This window comes from Hippopotamus amphibius, chromosome 10, assembly GCF_030028045.1.
Source record: "Hippopotamus amphibius kiboko isolate mHipAmp2 chromosome 10, mHipAmp2.hap2, whole genome shotgun sequence".
In the NCBI taxonomy this organism is placed as follows: Eukaryota; Metazoa; Chordata; class Mammalia; order Artiodactyla; family Hippopotamidae; genus Hippopotamus; species Hippopotamus amphibius.
Window position 1 is genome coordinate 88,669,332 of NC_080195.1, and position 23,519 is coordinate 88,692,850.

Sequence of the window (23,519 nt, forward strand, 5' to 3'; positions counted from 1 at the left end):
TGCCTTGTCAATAATGGCCACACACACACAATTATCCAGTGAATCAGATGGGTATTGCAACTTATCTGAATGATGCAATTTTTTAAAATTGTAGTTTGTTACAACAAACATAATCTAGTTGCCCTTTGATTATGTCCATTAATCATTACAGCCAACCATTGAGGGTAACAAACTATGATTTGTTGCTTTGTTGGTGATTTATTTTTTATTAAGGTTTTTTTTATTATTCAGTGGAAACACAAAGGGGAAACATGAATAAAATAGGGAATATATTATTTACTTAGATAAATCCTCAAATTAACTTAAAAATACACTATGTTGTTGAGAGGACTTTGAATGACAATGTTGAGTTTGAGTCTGTGACCCGTGCCAAGTAGGCATCCTGGAAGATAAAGAACTTAAACACCTCATCTCTCTGTAGCTTTCTGTATCTGATCCAGAACAGCGTGTCTTCAAAGCAGCCTGGTGTAATGCATTTTGTGCATAATGGCTATCTGTTTCTTCTGTTGTCCTAGATAATTGCTATAAAATATTTGTGCATAATCAATTCTCTAAAAAGTACATTTTTTTCCTCTACTATTTTTGATCTATGATTTTTACACATTTGGAGAAAAAAAAAACAAATGTGATTAAAAATATTGCTTGAAGACTATGAGTTTGTGGGTCAGAAGTGTTTACTTCCATCACCCCAAGATAGGCTCCAAAGCTTTCCTTTCATTGTTCATCTTGAAAAAAAAAAGTAGGGGAATTAGGACACTGGCAAAGATAATGCAATATGAAAACCTATAAACATTTCATAAGCTTATATCTTCAAGTTACCCTTGAGTCTATCACCTATAACAAGGCAGTTTTGTTATGAGGGTTACAGGATCCTTTAATATGCTGTGGGACAAGTTGGGTACTGTTTCTCTGTTACTCAGAGGCCCTAAGCAGTCATGAATACTGGAGCAGGATTTCTGCCCAGGAACATATCTCTAATGCATTGTATTTAATTTTAAATGTCATTAATGTCACAAACTGAGATTCAAAATTTCTGGGGATATCTGGCAAACTACTTAAGGGGGGTTGGAAAAGTGAAATTACATAAGGATTTGTGGTTTTGTTTAAGAATGTGGGAAGTTTGTGAGCAAATGCCCAAGTGACAGAGAGGAGAGAGAAGGTGTCTCTGACTGGAATCAGAGGCCTGTGGAGTGAAGCGCTGAGGCAGAAACTGAAGAAGCTCTTTTCAAGAAGGATTGTCAGACAGTAGAAGTGCAGGCAGCACTGCTTAAATCCCTAAGCAAAATGTGACGAGCCTCCTACTTGTTTCTGTCCAGAACACACATCTGATACATGAAGGGTCTTCACATGTCAGTGTTTTCCAGGTAGGCACCAATAATGGTCCCAATTCACCTTCAAATGTCTTCTTATACAAAGGTCATCCTCGTGGAGCTAATGAGTGATGGAAGGTATCATGAGATGAACTTTTCCCCCCAAAATCCATATGCTAAATCTTAACAAGTCTTAACAAGTGAAGAGGTGGGAACCATAGTTAGCTTTTCACTTGCTGTTAGCAAGCAGGTGTGAATCACGCATGGTTCATACCTTCTAAATCAGTAAATTTGGTAAGAGCAACTGAGGATCACAACTTTTGATAACTAAAGCCTGCCAGTTATAGAGAAAAAAAGAAGCCACATAAAAATAGAATGTTAGAACTGGAGAGAATCTCAGAGGCTGTTCATTCACGGTTTGCCAGAGACAATACCAGACCCCAAGCGTGTCATGAGCATGTAAACATCTGATCAGTATCATGAAAAGCTCTATCAGAAATGTTCCCAAAGCCAACTAGCCTCAATGAAATGGGTAGCAATTGCAAAGTCTGAATTACACAGCCTCCTGTGGTTTTCTTTCACAGGAGGTTTATAGTAACATAGGTAGAGAATTGCCAGAAGAGGCAGGCAGTGTGCAGGCTTCGCTGGACTTATTTCCTCATGGACCCCTTCTGTCCGCAAAATATCTTGTGGGATTAGTTTTCTTCAGCCCTCACGTTCGGGATTGCTTTTCTGGTCCTGTTGCTTTTCCATATAAATGAGGGAATTGTGACCCCATGTGAACATATGGATTGCTTAATGGCACAAGTGAAAACCAGAGTTAAATCTCTGAATTTTCAATTCAGTATTCTTTCTACTGCATTCAAATTTCAAATTTGGAGGTAGCGATGTGGAAATAGACACATACATGAAGTAGGAAGCATATTAAATATGTGTGTGTATATATTACATATTCTGTATGTACAAATAATGTTTGTATCTGAAATATGCATTATACATATAACCTGTAGTGTACATAGATGCTATCTATACTATATACATTGTATATATAATGTATACATATGCATACTGTATCTGTATGAATGTGTATATAGGAGAACTGAAGGCTGAATGTGACTATATTTAGAGACAGGGTCTTTAAAGAAGTGATTAAATTAAAATGAGTCCATTAGAGTGGGCTGTAATCGTATAAGGACACCAGTACACAATCCTGGGTAAATTAGTTAACATTTCTTTTTTTTTTTTTTTAAGCTCTTTATTGGAATATAATTGCTTTACACTGTTGTGCCAGTTTTTGCTGTACAACAAGGTGAATCAGCTGTATTTATACAGATATCCCCATATCCCCTCCCTTCTGTGACTCCCTCCTACCCTCCTTATCCCAGCCCTCTAAGTCATCACCCATCATTGAGTTGATCTCCCTATGTTATGCAGCAACTTCCCACTAGCTATCTATTTTACATTTGGTAGTGTATCTATGTCTATGCTACTCTCTTACTTTGTCCCAGCTTCCCCTTTGCCCCCACCATCACCCCACACCCTCCAGTCTATTCTCTACATCTGCATCCTTATTCTTGCCCTGTCACTGGGTTCATCAGTACCATATTTTTAGATTCCATATATATGAGTTAGCATACAGTATTTGTTTTCCTCTTTCTGGCTTACTTCGCTCTGTATGACAGTCTCTAGGTCCATCCACCTCACTACAAACAACTCAATTTCATTCCTTTTTATGGCTGAGTAACATTCCATTGTATATATGTGCCACATCTTCTTTATTCATTCATCTGTTGATGGGCATTTAGGTTGCTTCTATGTCCTGGCTATTGTTTTATAGTTAACATTTCTATGCCTCCATTTCTTCCTCAGTGGAGATAACAAGGGCAATCTCATAGGATTTTTGTAGGGATTAAATAAATTGACATATATATATATACACACACACACATACATATCTATATATATATACATCTTGGAGTTGTAGCCTCTAGAACTATGAGAAAATAATGTTGTTTAAGCTATCCTATCAGGGATACTTTTTATGGAAGCCCTGGCACACTGCTGCAGCAGGAAATCAAAAGCACAAAGACTGTGACGTAGTTGACAGATTGGTTTAGAAACACACGTAAAACAAACCCTGAGAGCTTTCAGACATAAATGAGAGAGAGCTGAGGCCCAGGAATTCCTGGGCTGAACAGGTAAACAGGAGAATGCCAAGGACATTTAGATTATTACCGTTGACCCTTGAGCAACACAGGTTTGAACTGCATGGGTCCACTTACACAGGGTTTTTTCCTATAAATGCTACAGCACTATGTGGTCTGCAGTTGGCAGAATCCATGCATGTGGAACCACAGACATGGAGAGCCAACTATGGGACGTGAGCATGAGTGGATTTTGGTGTCTGTGGCGGGTCCTGGAACCAATCTCCCAAGGATAGCTAGGGATGACTGTATTTTGATGTGATCATTTGTAAGTATAGCAATTAACATGCATTGAACTTTGGAGAAGCATATAACATAGGGGTCACAACCACGGAGTAAAGAGACAGACTTCTTAGGTTTCACTTTTGGTTTTGTACACAATCCTGGGTAACTTGGTTAACATTTCTATGCCTCAGTTTCTTCATCAGTGGCGATAACAAGGCCAATCTCATAGAGCTTTTGTAGGGATTAAATGAATTGATATGTATATATAAAGTATTAAACTGTGCCAGGAATACAGTGATGTATGTAAGTGTTACTATTTTTATTATTATTATTATGGGCAGACACTAGTCAAAGTGTTGAATCAATCTTCACAAAAATTCTTAGGTGACTGAAACATGGTGAGGTAAATTTTGTTACTCAAGATCACACAATTAGTAAGTGCTAGACCCCAGATCTGACATTAAGGATATGGGCCCATAGATTATTATGCTCCACAGAAACAAAGCCTTTATTTACAAAGCATTATAAAATGCCAAACAGATCACTAAAGGGAAAGTGTATTTATTTTTACAAGATTTATATTAATCCAAGTGACTTCTCAAAATAAGTTTACAAATTTTTTAAAAATTCATTTATTTTACTACTACATTCTGAGTGGAGAATGATACTATTTAGACAGTGTGTTGAAGCAATAAGCTTCTTTTTTTTTTAAAGACATATTATCTATTAATAATAAGTAAGGAAAACATTCAATGAGAAACATTTGATTCAGGTAAACAGAAATAAACAGCTTTTAAAATATATTTAGAATGTTTTAGCATGTGCATTTTAAAATATTCTATATTTTTGTTTCCTAAAATCTTATTTAAGAAGTAGAAATATCTGAATTTCAGATTGAACAATGCATTCTAAAAGAAATACTAATTGCATTGTTTCTATTTACAAGTTCATTAATTCAGAAACAAGTTGTTACATTTGGTGGAAGAAGGCATTTTATATTTCATTTGGTGTGCATGTGTTTGGACTGAGAAATATTTCCTTGCTTTCTTTAAGTACAAAATTATAGGTGCATAGTGGTGGTCTGTGAAAGAGAAAAAGAGAGAAAAAATAACTATTAGTAAATCAACAAAATTTATTTTCTTCTCATAAATATTAGAATGCCCTATGCCTATAACTAACTAGCTCTCTGTAGGGAGTTGAAACAAACTTATAGAATCATTTCTATGCCATCTCATTTGTCTACATAGGGATGAATAGACACAATATTTGTGAGAAAGAAAAAATTCTCTGTGCTTCAACATCCTTTCTCCTTGCTGCTTCACTGGAATACTTACACTGAAAGGGAAATGTTTTTTGGATACTGAAAGCTGAAAACTGAACTCAACTCTTAATGGCTGGGCCACTTCTTCTACCTGGATAGCCACCATGGAAGAGTTGGACTGAATTGCATAGACAATTTTGCCAAATCATTTAATCAATCCTCTGCCACTTGCTAAAATGGAAATAATAACATTTAAAGTATTCTATATCTTGGAGAAACTATGTATTTAGTATCTGAAGATTTCTAAGAAGTCAGGTCACTGTGGCGAATCAGGCATCTTGTCTATAATTTATCTTCCTGTTAATATCTTGAAAGCTTCAAAAAAGTAATCAACCAGAATAAGCAAAGATGGGTCAAAGTTCAGGAAGGGAGCTAAAGGAAAAAAATGGTGTAATAAATGGAAATTTCCTGTATCAGCCATACCGACTTAGTCAAGGAAAAGGGGACAATTCAACTGCACAGGTGCTGGTAGCTCATCCTTATCTGACATATACGCTGCTCTAGTTCAAGAGATACATTGCTCCCTGTCTCCTTCTAGCTTGATTAAGACATCATTGAACACCTTTTAAAAATATCAACAGTATTGTTAGGTTAAATTCTTCCATTTTAAATCAACTTCCTATATCTGCTAATACTTGAAAAGTAATAAAATATGGACATATCCATCTTTAATTATAAAAGCTGATACAGAATACTACAGTATCTTCCATTTGAAATAATAAATGCATCTAGGGATTTTAATTTTAATAGTATAGAAGTAAATATGAAATGAGAGTACCTCAATCTTATAATATTCTGATTCTTAGATATTAGCAAAAGTGGCTTTTTGTTACGATTGTCAGCGTTCAGAACATAATTGAAAAATCATACATAATCCTTTCTCCATTATTAAGAAATAAGTGGAAGAATGACTTTACCACTTCCCCTAACAGATGCCTATATACTTATGTCAATTTTTAATCTAGCCTGCTATAGCCATTATTCACTGCGGGGGCCTTCAGGACTCTGGATCTCTCTGATCTACCTCGTTTTTAAGTTGTCCTAGTAGGACAAGGGTGCCATTAGACCTATTAATAAATTACCTCAGTCATTAAGTAATTGTCCTGTGCACATATCTGTAATACAATATTAAGGCAAGTGTGTTTTTATTTATTTTCTACAATAAAATAAAAGCTCACAACTCTGTTACCATTGAAATATGTTCAACATGGTAAATGCATATAATTTATTAAATATTCCACATTTTACAAAGCCTCTGTAAGTATTACAAAACAGTTTAGTCAGGTTCATTACACCTACCAAAGTTAAATTTTACCAAAACATATGAGTAAGATTAATTTTCTTTCTTTGTACATTGTGAAAAGCCTATCTAGTTCCATTGCCAGGACTCTAATTTTGAGATCACTTATCCTATGTTATTAATAGTTCCTTCTCCTCAGAATAAAAATTTTTAAACTCTATAATTTAGAAAAAAACTATGTGATATATGCTGAACTATCATACAAAGAAGACTATTTAGTGGATTTTTTTAATTAAAAAAAAAGAGCATTGAATATTGCATTTCTAATGCTTTGTTCACCAGAAATTAGCAGAAATGAGCACAGTACATTGATAAAGTGTATGCTTTGATAAAAAATAATAGAATACAAAGATTAAAAAATCTAAAATTCAAATATAATTAGTTTTTAATTTTAATCCATATATATTCTACCAAATTACAAGAAATATACATGCTTCTTTATTTGAAAAGCTCCCTAGAGCTTTTGTACAACATATCACCACATCTATGCATCTAGTATTCTTTTTAACAGTTACTTAGGATAAGGTTTCCAGCACTAACAAAAGTGTCTGTTCCTACCTGCCAGATGATCACTGGGTAAAGAGAATAGAATGGTCTTACCTCAGTAGTGGGGGTAATTAACCCTAAACTCAGCACTACTCCAGTTCTGCCTAAAAAACCTTGAAAGCAGGAGCTGAAAGAATCAATCTGTTTAAAAGTAACTTCGCTTCTTGAGAATAAACCTGAAGAATATTTATAAGAATACAAAAATATGGAGCACCTAACATGATAAAATACACAATGTCTGGCATCTAATCAAGAACTACCAAGCATGCAAAGATGCAGGAAAATGGAACCATATGAGGTTCAATCAACTGAAACCAACCGAGAACAAGCATAGATGTGAGAATCAGCAAAGATATTGAAAGAGTTGTTATAACTGTATTTCATGTGTTCAAATAGTTATGTAGAAACATAAGAGATATTAAGAGATTCAAATTAAACTTCTGTAGGTGAAAACTATAATATCAGAGTTGAAAAATACCCTAGATAGGATAAATATCAGCTTAGAAATTGCAGAAGAAAAGAATAGTGAATTGAAGACGCAGCAATGAAACTATTCAAAATGAAATTCAGGGAGAAAATGAAATTTAAAACTTCACAAACCATCAGTGAACTGTGGGGCAACTTCAAGCAGCCTAATAAACTTGAAATTAGCATCCCCAAAGGGAAAGGAGAGAGTAGGGACATAGAAAAAGATATTTCAAAAGAAGTTAAAAATTTAGATAAAATCTGATGAAATCTATAAACCCAAGGATCCAAGAATGTCAACATACACTAAACACAAGAGATATGAAAAAAATTCCAACAAGCCACATCAAATTAAACTGCTTAAAATCAGTGATAAGGAGAAAATCTTAAAACCAGCCAGAGAAAAGAGGCTTATTTTCTTCACAGGAACAAAGGAAGGATAGTATTGTATTTCTCATTAAGATCAATGCGTGATCTAAGACAGTACAGCAACATCCTTAAAATACTGAAAGTAAAACAACAACAACAACTGTCAAACTAGAATTTTATACCCAGAGAAATTATCTTTCAAAATAAAGACATCATAAAGACTTTTTCAGACACACAAAAGTTGAAAGAATTCACAACCATCAGATCCTGGAAAAAAAATCTTAAGGGAACTCTTTTTGTCATAAGGTAAATTATACCAGATGAAAATATGCATCTACATAAGGGTTAGAAGTGAACCAGAAATGGTACTTATATGGAAAAATATATGACGTTTCCTAATTATTTATGTATCTTTAATAGACATATCTCTTTAAAAAAAGTGATGTACTGTATTATAGAGATTTTAGCATATGTATAATTAAAATGTATGCCAACAACAGCACAAGAGAGAAATGGAAGTATACTACTGTAAGGTTCTCATGTTAAATGTGAAGTGGTAAAATTCACTTAAAGGTAGACTGTGATAAAATAAAGATTATAATATAAATCCCAAAGAAATCACTAAAATAATCAAACAGTAATAGGTAATAAACCCACATAGAAGATCAAATGGAATCATAAGACTCCTCAATTTATCCAAAAGAAGGCAGATGATGAGAAAATGGGAACAAAGAACAGGTGGGACAAACAGAAAACAAAATAGCAAGATGATGGATTTAAACCGAAATATATCTACAACTACATTAAATTTAAAGATGCAGATACCCTCAATTAAATGGCAGAGGTTGTCAACATCATTTGTCACTTGAGAAATGCAAATTAAAAACACAGTGAACTACCTCCACACAAGTATTAGAATAGCAAAAATAAAAAACAAACAACAAAAAACAGGTGAAGGTGCAGTTTTTGGTGTAAGAGAGTAATGGAACCCTGGTAAGTGCCAATGGGAATGCAAAATGTCCAGTCACCTTGGAAAACAGTCTGGCAGTTTCTTATAAAGTTAAATGTACACTCACAATATGATCCTACAATCTCTCTTCTAGGTATTTATCTAAGAGAAATGAAAACTTATGTTCACATAAAAACCTGCAGGCAAATATTTATGTTGGCTTTAGTCATGGACAGATATAAAAAATTATGAACAAATTATATTTCTTCCAACTGATGAATGGATAAAGGAACTGTGGTGTATTCATATAATAAATTACTACTCATGAATAACATTCCAGAGATACAGGCAACAACGTGGATGAATTTTAGATGTCCAAAGCTAAGTGAAAGAAGCCATACTTATAAGGCAACATACTATACGATTCCATTTATATAATGTTCTGGAAATGGCAACTCTAGGTGCAGAGGTTGCCAGAGAGGGGGCGTGGGGAATTGAAAACAAAGGGGCAGCACAAGGCAGCTTTTGTGATTGATGGAAATGTTCTGTATCCTAATTGTGATGGTGGTTATATGACTCTATGCACTTATTAAAACTCATAGAACTGTATACCAAAAAGAGTACATTTTACTCATCAAGAAAAGTTTTTAAAAGTAGATTTAATTCAGCTTTTCTCAGGAAGTCATCCAGGTACCTCCACTATAAATATAAATATATTCCTTTCAGTCCCTAAGTTTGAAAGCCTGGTCTACTGGAAATGCTCAAAAGAAGAACTATTGTTTGTGTAGTCTCTATCATAGTTTGTTACAGATAGCTACTTACTGGTTGAGTAGATACACAGTTTAGTCTGGACCATAAGGCATCACAGTTTTAGAACTCACATGCCCCAAAATTTGGCAGTACTAATTCTCATTAATTGCACATTATCTATACGGACAGATCCAAATAGGAAAAGCAACTAAATGGTTACTGCAATTATCTAGGTAATTAAACTTAAAGCACACATTTCATCCAAGCATCTGTTAGCATCCACAACCAACAGGGAATGTTAAGAGTTTGTTAACCACCCACAAAATGTATTCTAGGTTCTTTTTTCCCATGAGAAGTAACCTCATCTAAATTTTGTAAATTTAGTAAATTCTCATAGTCTACCTGCTGTTTAGATTTTGCATAAAAATTAAAACGATACACATGCCTATTTTTTTCTCTGTGGCATATCCCAATGACTTTATTGTATTTCTTACTTAACCAATGAAGAAGTTGTATATAACATTTGTCTATGTAAAACACAATTAAGAAGACAGTGATGGGGTGGGATGAACTGGGAGATTGGGATTGCCATATGCACATTACTAATAAGAAAAAAATATCAAATGGTACACTTTAAATATATGCAGTTTATTGTATGTCACTTGTATCTCAATAAAAGTTAAAACAAAAAAAGAAGACGGTGAGTCAAATGTAACAGTGGACACACCTATGTGCCTTTACCCTTTCTTTTCCTCTTATAATAAGTGACTTGAAAAAGGGAAATAAATGGAGCAAACTATGACTGTCTGTAGGGTCACCAACATTCTGTGTCAAGGTGTGAACATCATGCGGTGAAGTAAAAGATTTGAAAATGTTCTTTCTATGAATATAAAAAAAGGCACTTGTTTAAAGTGCAGATAGTTGTCTACACATGGATAATGTTTATGAAAAACAAAAATTGGGAAAAAACTGTTCAACATAAAGGAATGTATAAATCGAATATTCTACAAAAGATGAGATATATTGAGTCATTAACTTATAGTTAAAAAGAGAAAAATTGCTTATAACCAGGTACATGATGTTGCATAGCTCCAAGTCCAATATGGTCACCTTATTATCTATGTGAACAGTGACCCTTGAAGCTATTATTGCAGTGAAGAAGTTACATGATTCTACACAAAAAGTCTGCCTATAATTCAATGTAAATAATGAAATTCATGATTCAACTGTAGTATGTGTGATTATAAGTATGACAAAATATTAACAGTGTTCTCTCTTAGTTGTAGGATTACATATGAATTAAATTTTCTAAATGTTCCACAATGGGAATAATTGACTATATTAATTAGTGGAAAACTGTTTATTCCTATAAAAAGAGCAACAACTGAAAACAAAGAAAATAACAAATAAAAAAAAAAAAACAAGAAAAGTTTGGCTTCAAGTCATTGCAAAGGCACTTCTCAGCTGAGAACCCTTAGATATGTTATTTAAAACCTCTGAATTTCTGTTCCCTTACTAATGAAACAAAGAAAATAACATGGAGTTGTTGCTAAATAGTATTTGGGATGTAGTAGATGCTAAATAAATTTAACCACTATAATTCATCTTGAAAGCAGTTCACTAATATTAAAACAAAACCAAACTTCTCTGGGATGACCCTTTAATGGCTAAATCTTCAAAGAACTCATCAATCCTTTGTAGATAATACTTTTTCCTTAAATCACATACATCATCCAAAACATGCACTTTGGAAAAAAACTAAAAATTCTTCTTATATACTAGTCCTCTAAAGGAGAAGGTTAAATTGAGTTTAGGGCGAATGACTCACTAGATAAATTCCACTTTGAGATAAACTTGCAATCAATGCAGATTTCTTTTTCTGAAGTTCTTAACTCTGCTCAGAGTCTTCCTATATCCCCCAAAACTCTGATGGGTGAGGATTCTGATCACTACACTATAAGAGTGGGAAGTGTGGTAGAAGTGGAAGTGAATAAAGAGTTTGGATAAGAAGTTTACAAACTATTGCTATGAATATTGGGGTGCATGTGTCTTTTTGAATTATGGTTTTCTCTGGGTATATGCTCAGTAGTGGAATTGCTGGGTCATATGGAACCCCAATGTTCATAGCAGCACTGTTTATAATAGCAGGACATGAAAGCAGCCTAAATGTCCATCAACAGAGGAATGGACAAAGAAGATGTGTTACATATATATAACGGAATACTACTCAACCATAAAAAGGAACAAAATTAGGTCATTTGTAGAGACACGGATGGACCTAAAGAGTGTCATACAGAGTGAAGTAAGTCAGAAAGAGAAAAACAAATATCGTATATTAACATATATGTCTAATCTAGAAAAATGGTATAGATGATCTTATTTGCCAAGCAGAAATAGAGACACAAAGGTAGAAAACAAATATATGGAAACCATGGGGGAAAGGGGTTGGTGGGAGAAATTGGGAGATTGGGATTGACACATATACACTATTGATACTATGTATAAAATAGACAGCTGATGGGAATATACAGTATAGCACAGGGAACTCTGCTTAATGCACTGTGGTGTCCTAAATGGAAGGGAAACCCAAAACGTATGGCTGATTCATCCTGCTGTGCAGTAGAAGCTAACACAACATTGTAAAGCAGCTATACTCCAACAAACATTAATTAAAAAAAAGAAGTTGACAAAGTATTAATGAATGAAACATACAAAAAAGGTAGAGGTGTTTATATGGTTGGTGAATAAGACTTAATTTCACAGAATTATTGGGAATAAAGCATTTTATTGATGAATTACTTCAGCAAAACAGGCCTATATTTTTCATATAATTTTGGTCTTGGCCAGTCTGTTGCTTCAGCTGCGTATTTATAGATAAAATGAGGTATAAGAAGAGTTAAATTGCAGACCAAAAAGAGAAGGGACTAAAAATGAAAAGAAAGGATTGCTATTAATTGAGCATCTGCTATGAGCCAAATATATACTTCACATATATTATGTCACTGAAAACATATGGAACATATTCAAATATAGAAAGAAAGGCAACTATTTTATGAACAGGGATTGATTGTAAAATGCATTTATATTTATATACTATTTTATTTATGTATTTTTTATGCAATGTACTTTTAATCAAACTTTGTTAAGACATTTTGATTATTGGCTATTTATAATAATAACTAAAATTGTATCTTACAGCACAGTTAGTGAAAACATATATGCTGTAGTTTTCAGAACTAGAACCTGAAACTTCTTGCTTACATTGTCCAATTATACAATTAACAGTTAAAATTATGTCATAACTTCAGGCAAATTAAAAAGATCATCACTTATCTTAATTATCAAATATTTAAAAAAATTTTATATAACTGCAACAAAATTTTAATCTAAAACATATAATTTTAGAAGTAGAATATGAATAAAATATCTTGTCCCTTAATATGGTAAATAAAATATTCAATTTCTACAAATATTTACATATAATAACCATTTTGTTCAATACTCTCATGGTATATATACAAAGCTCATCCTAAAACCAGGGGTCCCCAACTTTTTGGCACCAGAGACCGGTTTCATGGAAGACAATTTTTCCCAGGACTGGGAGTGGTGGGGCTGGGGGGATGGTTTCGGGATGCTTCCAATGGATTACATTTATTGTGCACTTTATTTCTATTATTATTACCTCAGCTCCACCTTAGATCCTCAGGCATTAAATCCCGGGGGATGAGGACCCCTGCTAAAACCACTCAATTCTTATATGAGGCGTAGCTTACATTACATATAGAAACACACAGTGACCGTTCACACTATTGACAATGTTTGGAGTTCTTTATCTGTGTCACCTCTCAACATTACACAGACCTAGAGCATCATTTGAAGACCCAGGAGAAAATGGGTTGTGGATAGTGAATATGGGGGAAAGCTTTCAGAATGAATGAACAAACTTTGTAAAAATGCAGAATAGTTTTGCCAAAATTACCTTTAAACATCTTTTAGAATTCTAGAGTTCCAATCCACACATTCTCCCAAAGTACCCTTCGCCTTTTAACCGGGCAGTTTAAAAGACAAAATGAGGTGTTAATGACTTCAGCACAAATAGTGTAACTGTAAATTGGTTTTCTGAGGTTACTCTCTAAAGACAGTTCTTTGGCTGTTCTTAACCAAACACTTACCCTTATTAAATCTAAGCTTCATGTATAATATTTTCAAAAGAATCTTGAAACTAATGAAATGCAACACTAAATTAACAAGAGAAGTTACCATAAAGTAAGTAAAGCATAGAGGCCAAAGCTACAAAATGATAGATTTAAATGTTTAATTAATTAGTGAAAGGACAGACATCTAAATTTATACATAAACTCTCCATGATACTGAAGTAAATTATTTGACGAGTTACTTCAATGTTTAATCTCACAGTGTCTTAGTCAAAATATTACATTATACTCATGCAGAACTATAAACATGCCTATTTAAAAAAATCTAACTTACCCCTAAATTGTTTGAAGTATCCAGACCTTGAAAGAGCTGAATTTGAGCACTCTAGCTTAGCTATTCGTTTATTACTTTCATTCACAAGTTATTGTGTTGGCCAGTCAGAATTGTATTTTTTAGTTAAATCAATATTTAACTTTAGTAAGATATGTTACAAGCTAGACAATCTCTGTTTAATTAATGTTTTGCCTGACATCAAAATATTTTCAGTCTCTCTGTAGTGGTCTGCTATTTTTGCCACCAAGCATGTATTCCTTTTGGGTAATATTACCCTCATCATTCTTTGCCACACTCTCAGTCTCTAAACTTTGGATGAATTTGATCCCATCTTGTCTCGCAGTTAAGCATAAACCAATGAAAGAACTTATTTCCCTGGCCAATCAGAAGAATCTAACTCCCCAAGCTCAGTGTGCAGCTCAAAGATATGTTCAGAGATATGTACAAAATCAGTGAAATGTGGTGGGACCTTAAAACTAATTTCTCCCCCTGTGGGGTTTGAACTTGGAATCAAGTAAGTATGGGCGGCTGGTTTGGTACCATGAAGCCTGGGGATGAAGCAAAATGAATGGCAGAGACAAGAGATGGCACGAAACTGATCCTTGGTCCTCTAAATGCAGCCAAGCCAGAAGCCACATCTTCCATGGGATTTTCAGTTACATCTCGCTACATGTCCCCTTTATCTTGAGGGATTTGTGGTTGGATTTTCTGTCTTTTGTAAGGGGTTTTAAGTTTGCTTGTTTTTATCTGCTGTACAACATTGTGCCTATAGTAAATACTTTATTGTACACTTAAAATTTTGCTAAGAGAATAGTATGTGTTCTTACCACAATAACAATAATGAAAAAAACAGTTAAACAATGGGGGAGGAGGGGGAGAGCTGGCCTCTTGCATCACCTCTGAGCAGTGGGGGAAGGTTTTTAATGAGCAAGCCATTTGGTGAAATAGGTAGGGTGGGGATGTACTGGCACTCAGCAGAATGTCCACAGCTATTCGAAAGTATATTTTGTTTACATCCTCAACATTACACATTATTTATATGACAAAATAAAAATAAAAGATAAAATTAAAACCTCTCAGAAGATCATTTCTGCAGTTTGTAAATTTTCTCCTGTGTCCTTGCACATTCATCTCTATAATGTGTTCACCCATTTATTATTGATTTGTAAGGTTTCTTATTCTAGTTAATTAATTTTTTGGTTTTATTGAGATATAATTGACATATACCATTGTGTTAGTTTAAGGTATACAATGTGATGTTGATTAGATACACTTACACATTGTAAAATGATTACCATCATAGCATTAGCTAATACCTGCATCACATCACATCACATCACATCACATCACATCACATCACATCACATCACATCAAATCACATCACATCGTTACCATTCAGTTTGTGGTGCGAACATTTAAGATCTCCTATATTAGCACCTTGCAAGTATCTAATACAGTATTGTTAACTATAATCACTCTGCTGTACATCAGCTCCCCAGAGTTATTCATCTTATAACTGGAAGCTTGTTATAAGTGGACTCTTTGACCATCTCCTCTTTTCCTCCACCTCTCAGGCTCTAGTTAACCACCATTCTAGTCTCTGTGTCTATATAAGTTCAGCTTTTTTAGCTTCCTCATCTGATATCATAAAGTATTTCTTTTTTTCTGTCTGACATATCACTTAGCATAGTGACCCCAAGATTCATCCCTGTTGTCACAAACTGCTAGATATCCTTCTTTCCTATGGCTGAATAATATTCCATGATACACCCACACCCACACCCACACACACCCCTTCCACATCTTCTTGATCCATTCATCCTTTGATGGATACTTAGGTGGTTTCCACACCTTGGCTACTATGAATAATACTGCAATAAATATGGGAGTACAGATATCTCTTCAATCTTCAATATCCTGTTCTCATTTCCTTTGGATCTATACCCAGAAAGTAGAACTGCTGGATCATATGATAGTTCTATTTTTAATTTTTTGAGGAGCCTCTATACTGTTTTCCATAGTGGCTGCAATAATTTACATTCCTACAAACAGTTCACAAGGGTTTCCTTTCCTCCACATCCTAGCCAACACTTATCTCCTGTCTCTTTGATGATACCCATTCTGATAGGTCTGAAGTGGTTTTGGCTTACATTCCTCTAATGATTACTGATATCTATTTTATTCCCCAACTAGCATACAATGAAGAAAAACCAAATGGCAATATTTAATCTATCTATTCTTTTTTTTTGAGCTATAAATCAGATAACCACTTACTGAAGAGAAAACAGAAAATCCTCAGTGATTTTTTGGAGGACCCAAAGATCTCAATTCTAATAATTACCACAAACTATTATTTGTCTCTTCATTTTTAAGGAGTCTGCAATTTTTAAAAATTCAAGAGATAGATATGGAAATAACTTAAAAATCACATTATCAACTTCAAAATCTAAAAATAATTTCTTGTTTAAATATTAAAATATTCAACAATTTCACTTTGTATAAACACTATAATTTCTAGTATATGCTAATTTTTCTACATAGTAACCAAGAGCGATAATTGTTAACATATACAGCAAATTACAACTTCTTAACAAAAGTCCTTAACTTAGTGTCAGTATAAATTTAATTTATCAAGATCACTTTATGAGAGAAAATAATTCCATTAAGTTTTTTCTAATTATGGAATACATATATATTTGTCATAGTAAAAGTGAGTCATTGACCATTATGTTATGGTAATTTTGCCATTTTAATCATTGCCTAACATTTCATATTGTGGATATTCCATAATAAATTTATCAAGTGCCTCATTGTCAAGCTGTTAATTTATTTCTAATTTTCAGCATTATAAATCAGACTGTGAAAAAAATTCTCTTCTATAAAAATATGTCTGGTATTGTATTATTTAACAGTCATTTGTGTAACATTTATTCTATAGCAGACAATGTTTTATATCCTTTATAAATGTTACACTGTTTAACCTTAGTTGCAAAGTAGATTATCACTACTCTCATTTTACGGATTAACAAAAACAGACACAGAAAGATTAATCAATTTGACAGAGGTCACAGAACTAGTGAGGAACTGAACTAAAATTAAAACTCAGGCACTCTGAACATTACCCTGTGCTATCTAGTCTCTAAACAATAAGTTCTAGAAGAAGAAATAATGGGCTAGGAGTATTAACATTTTAGGATTCCTGACATATTTGGCTAAATTCTTTCCAGAATATGTTTACAAGTTTACACACCTACTAGCAATGAAACACAGTGGCGATTTCTGTATAACTTCAGCAACAACAGATTTTTTTCCCCCAATTTGGGAAGAGATATATCTTACTGCCTTAGTTTTAATTTACTTGAATACTACTGAGTTTACACATTTTAAAATATGACTATTACCCATTTATTCCTTTAATTTTTAAAATTGTTCTTTGACAATTTATTTCTGTGGTTTGTCATTCAGCAACTATTCACTTAGTGCCTATTGTGTACCAGGCACAGTTGAAGTACTTGTGTGGATAAAATAAAGTCAATGTCCTCAAGGTACTTAAATTCTACATGGGGAGAGACAAACAATAAATTCAACAAACATAATAAATAAGTATGTAGTACACTACCCACAAGTCCTATGAGGAAAAACAAAACAAAACAAAACTTAAGCAAAGGAAGGGAGATCAGGAGTGGTCGGATTGCTATGTTGAAAAAATGACAAACAAACAAAATCTTGAAGAGAAAGGACCTTCTAGGGAAGGAAATTTTCAGGCCTAAGAAACAGCCAGTGCAAAGGTTCTAAGAGAGATCCTGCCTCGTATATTCAAGGAACAGCAAGGAGGCCTGCAAGGCTGGAGCTAAAGAGCCAGTTTAGTGAAGGAAACTGAGTTCGAAGAGGTAAGGGATAGTGGAGGTATAGTCCCCAAGTTGGTGGGATCTTGTAAACCATCATGAGGGCTTTGGCTTTTATTGAGACTGTGGTTGAATACTGGATGTGTTTAGAAGGTAGGGGCAAAAGTTTTATTGTTGGATGTGGAGTGTGAGAGAAAAAGACATCTATGATGAACCCAGGTTTTTTGACTAAGGCAACTAAAAAAATGTTTCTCTATGTTTTAACTGACATGTCTTTCCCTATTTTTGTAAAAATTAATATATAAATAATTTAAAGCCATTTTATATCCCATATATTACACAATTTTTCTTATTTTGTTTTTGTTAATAATGTTTGTGACATACAGATTTTATTTTTTTAATTTGTATGGAGGCAAACTGATTAATATTTTCCATTTAGTTTTTCTGTCTTGGCTTTCATTATTCTGCATACATAAACATTTGCCTATATCTTCTGCTTACTGTTTTATATTTAATATTTACTATATCTATAATTTTGAATATATTATAATTAAGATATCAAACTCTTTTTGTGTCATTACTTGAAAGGTTATTCACATGATCTACAAAATTACGTTTGGAGTTTTCCTTTTATTCCCTTAAATGCATATATATTCTTCTGCCAGTATCAAACTTTTAAAATTATTGCTGTTTTGGAATTTGCTTTTCTGTTTCATAGTGAAAGTTATAAATACTACTCTCATTACTCATTTTCTTGGCTCTATTCAAGAATTTGTTATTCCAAGTTAATTAGGAAGAGCTAAGCCATCTCTTCTGTAGATTTTGATTGGAGTCATATTAAACTTACAGGTGTGTTTAGTAAGAATTACCACTGCTACAACATTAAATCTTCCATTCCATGAAGAAGTCTTTGAATACTTGCAGAATTCTATACTTATCACTAAATTTTATAGGTAAAATATATGAGTGGGTCTAAATGTTGGTCTCTTTTAGTTTCCTGGTTCTTAGTTCATTCAATCAATTTGAGATCGGTGTCTTCTTCAGTTGAGGAGAGATTTCTGTCATCATGTCTGTAATTAGTTCTTCTTTTGCGTCTCCTCTTCAGCAACACTAGGTATCTACATTTTTGCATTTTAATTATTTTCCCCCAAAATCATTCCCCAGTCTTCTCTATTATTTATATTACCTTATCCTGTAGGTTATTAAAAATGGGTTTTCTAACATTATTGACGGATTCTACTCGTTCTTGTTTTTAATGTTGACACTAAGTTTGATGTTGACTTTAGTTTCTTAACTCTGTCAGTTCCCTTTCAACCACAGTCAGTTGCTTCATCTTGCTCTTTACGTGTTGCTTCACGGATTACTGTTTTCTTAAATATTATTGAGAACACCAAGCAATTCTTTGTGAAATTTCCTGTAATAAATCTTTTAAAAAGTCACCTTTATTTCTAAATCTTGGTTGTTGGGTCTTTCTTATGTTGCTGATGCTGAATGAATTAGGCACCATTTTGTTGGGGCTATTGTGCTTTTCCTGTTCACCTCTGCCTGAACAATGAGGGATGAGTATTTAGCTCTGGCATTCGCCCATATATACATTATCCTCGGTTCCTTTTACTATACATATTTAGGGAACTAAATTTCTCTTTCTCATAGTGAACTCATGTGCTGTTTTGCATACAAAGATTCTAGCTAAATTTCTGGTGCCTGACCAAGACTTACAACATATGCTTCTAGACTAAGGGAGGAAACTCTTCTGTTTCTCTTTCCAGTTATGGTATACAGAGAGAAGACTGTATTCCAGGACAATGTAAATCATTTACATGTAAGTGCCAGAAACAGAGCATGTAAAACTACAACAATCAGACTTCTTTACTCATACACACCATCCTAAGGCTCAGAGAGGTATTAATGGAGGAGATTAGCGGAATATGGTAGTGCAACAACCTTGACATCTTTAAAATCCATCTTTTGGGGACTATAAATATAGTTTCTATTCTTATATTTAGTATAGGCTTTGCATTGTTAAAATAACAGATACAGAGATCAGTTGAAGATTAAAAATCTTGTAGCTCACTATTGAGCCCTCATGCCACAACTGCTGAAGCCCATGTGCCTGGAGCCTGTGCTCCGCCGCAAGAGAGGCCACCACAGTGAGAAGCCCACACACCACAATGAAGAGTAGCCCCCACTGTGCCACTAGAGAAAGCCTGTGTGCAGCAATGAACACAGCCAATAAAATAAATAAATTAAAAAAAAAAAAATCTTGTAGCTCTCGTCTTTTAAACATGACCCCCAACCTTTCTCTTTCTCTCTGTGATATACTTTGGCAGGGAATGGTGTTGCTAATATTCCTAACTGAAAATGTCCATACACTTTGGTATTTTTGTAAGTATTTCAGTCAGAGGCAAAAGTAAAATTACCCCTTGACTTTTTTCCATTACAGTGACATTTCACTCACTGACTTTTGAATGACTGAATATTCTCATACAAAAAGTTTACAAAATAACTTATATCTCAAAAAATTTTCCCAGTTCTCAGTTGATATAGACCTCATCTAAGTGTATATTCTTACCACTTATTATTTTTATTATTTTTATTCTCCAAAAATTCTTATTTACTATGCTTGACATTCACAAATTAGTAATTGGAAAATATATATATATATATATACACACACACACACACCTATATAAAGGAACATAAAGAGAAATAAAGAGAAAGTGTTACAGTCAATCAAAGAGAGATTTCTAGCAATCCAGAAATCCACTGAAATGACTGATATGGTTCCAAGGCAGATATTTGTCTAACTTTTTTCATGAATATTGTATCTCATGAAATGATTGCATGTGTTTTTTGTTTGCTTGGGTAATGTGATTTCAAACTAAATCTCATCTAAGTCAAAAAAAATTTTGTACCTTTTAGACATTCCAATATGTATACAAAATATAATCTAAAATACACAATAAACAGATATTTGAATACATGAAATCCTAAACTACTCCTCAGCAAAGAAATATTTTCAAGCTTAAAAGATAACATTGAAATCAAAATTTAGTGTCCTTACCTTTCTGGATATGTAAGTGATTTTAACTTGAGACGCTGAATAGTGTATTTGCACGTGGAACATTGCTGATTTGAGCTCTGAAAGTATGCCAAACTAATGCTTGAAATATTTACAACATCATTTAAAAATTGAGCAAGAATCTTGAATTCTTGAAGTTTATAAAATAATCTGTTCTTCCTAAACAGAAAATTTGATATCTTATATTAGTAATTTGAAATACAACTTTAAAATCAATAAAACCTTATCAATGTTAGATAAAAATACCAATCTTATAAGGAAAAGGCCAGATAATAGAATATGTGGTAAAGTATTTATTAAAATAATTTAAACAGTAATTGTAAACTAAATAAAATAATAATGTCCTCACACTCAAATATTTTGGGAAAACTTTTTTGAGAAAAAGTGGGATATCTTATTTTTCTGACTAGGTGTCTAGATTATACATTTGTCTAAGATTAGAGAAGTCATATTTTGCTTCTTTTCATAGGCCCCTGAACAACTATCACCGTTCTTTGAATAGACTGGGCCCTCAAATAATAATCCGTTATTGTTCTGTGCCATTTTATCATGTCATGCGTCTGCCTGACTCCAAAGGAAACAACAAAGGAGTATAAGGAGGAGGAGAAAGGTAAAGAAGAGGAGGAGGAAAGAGAGGCAAAGAGGGAGGGAGGGAGGAAGGAAGGAAGGAGGGAAAGAGAGAAGAGAAGGAAAGGGAAAGGAAAAGAAGAGGAAAGGAAATTTTTAAAAAATCTGTTGAAATAATTTCTTCCTTTGAGGCAACAATGACTTACTTGAGCAAAGGCAACTGTCACGCACAGAAGAGCTGAAAAGCAACCAGTGGGACACCCAGCACTCGTGCCATCTTCTGTTTGTCCCTGCTGTCTTCTCCTTTTGATTCTCCACAGCATGTATACCCAAAAAGTTTGTTATCACTGCCCTCAAAACCCATCCCTGCTCCCTCCTGGCAGAGTGACTACCTCCTCTTTCCCAGAATATAATGTCATTGGTCATATCTCTAATTTCTGTCCAAGAACTTATCTAGATTTCTCAGAGATACTTCGAAGTCAACATATCCAGATGGAAACATGTTGTCTTCCCCCGAAACTCACATCTACTCCATTCGTTCCAAATACCAACTGTTTGCTCCTGACCACCAAGTCTCTGCCTTCAGCTGAGCCCTGTCTTGTGAGACCCAGACACATACCCACTGGTATTCACCATGTCTACTTGGATATCTCAAGGATGCCTGAAGCTCCGTAACTTCAAATTTAATGACATCTTCCCCAACACTTTCATCTAACCAAAAAACCCCCTAAAACTTAGAAATTTCCTTATAATTTTAAGTGGCCCCACTATATATTGCCCAAGCCAGACAACTAGGCTTCACCCTTGAGATCATCCTCTCTTTCAACTCCTACATCTAATCTATCCTACATGCCTACTGACTATCTATGAAATAACCTGAATCTGCCTTGAATCCATCTTCATTCTCATTTTTCCATTTCCACTGCAAGCACTTTATCTCAGGGCACCATCGTCCCTTGCCTTTATTCTTGCAACAGCATCCTGTCGTTTCCCTCTCCAATAAACTCTGGTTAGATTGCTTTCCCAAAACTCCAATCCCGGCTCCAACCAGACTGCCCCAACGCAAGCACTTCTTGGTTTCCCCTTGCCCAGTGAATAAAATAAAAGTCCTTGAATATGTCCCACAAGTTCTAATTTCTACAAAATCTAGGTGCTCTCTAGCTCTCTCATAATTCTCTTCCTTTCCTTGCCTCCATTCTCAGACATAATAAACTTCCTTCAGCTCCTGAAATGGACTAGGCGGTCTCCTGCTTCAGGAGTTTTGCCTTTGCTGGCCCCACTGCCCAGAATGCGGCAGAGCAGACTAACTCCTGCGCCTCATTTTGGCCTCAACTAATATAAAAAGTCCTTAGAGAAAGTTTTAGTGCCCCCACTATTTCACATTCCCTAATTTATGTTCCCATACAGAATATAATTTGCCTCAAGACATTTTTCACAGACAGATTTTATTTACATATTTGTATAGTTTTGTTTATTTTATATCCTTCATTAGACTGTAAATTTAATGAGGGTAGGATCACGTCTGTTTTTCTCATCATAGTATATTCAGTACCTAGGACAGAGCCTATAGCTCAATATAGATTTTCATTAAAAGTTGTCTGAAAACAGGAATGATGAACATCATGTTATTTGTATTATATATTTGCAAAATCTATCTGCTCAATTAGACTAAAATTATTAAAGAACAGAAATCTAATTTTCCCTAAATTTGTCCTTAATTTCTAGTACAGTTCAAGAAATTTCATTGATTAAATTGGCTCCTCTCCATGTATCTCCTAACTCTGTGAATGGCACCATAATTCAAACAGTCGCCAAGCTTAAAACTCCAAGTCACTCCAGATTGTTTTCTTCCCCCTTCACTTTCACATGTTTAATTAATCACAAAAACAAATCTCTTCTAAACCCTAAAAACCCACTTCTACTGACTCGATCCAAGGCTATTCATATAAATTATTACAATAGCCACCACTCTGGACTGTTCCACACTAATCTCCCCATTACTCATCCATCTGAGGAGTTATTCTAACCTGAATACACAATATCGACACTCTCTGTTTAAAATCCTATATTGGCATATTAATATATTTGGCTTCATGT

The 23,519-nt window shown here is 34.1% G+C and overlaps 1 protein-coding gene across 4 annotated transcripts in view; it reads right to left on the reverse strand.

Moving 5' to 3' along the window:
* Positions 1 to 4,719: 4,719 nt before the first annotated feature.
* The window catches only part of LIPI (lipase I), a 58,713-nt gene continuing 39,913 nt past the window's right edge, over positions 4,720 to 23,519 (reverse strand). For all 4 annotated transcript variants that reach the window (XM_057697429.1, XM_057697430.1, XM_057697428.1 and 1 more), the window contains 2 exons: positions 20,838 to 21,014; positions 4,720 to 4,820 (listed from right to left, as the gene is read on the reverse strand). In XM_057697429.1, the coding sequence (XP_057553412.1) occupies positions 4,733 to 4,820; positions 20,838 to 21,014 (265 nt within the window). In that variant the 3' untranslated portion in view covers positions 4,720 to 4,732. The remainder of the gene's footprint in view (positions 4,821 to 20,837; positions 21,015 to 23,519) is intronic.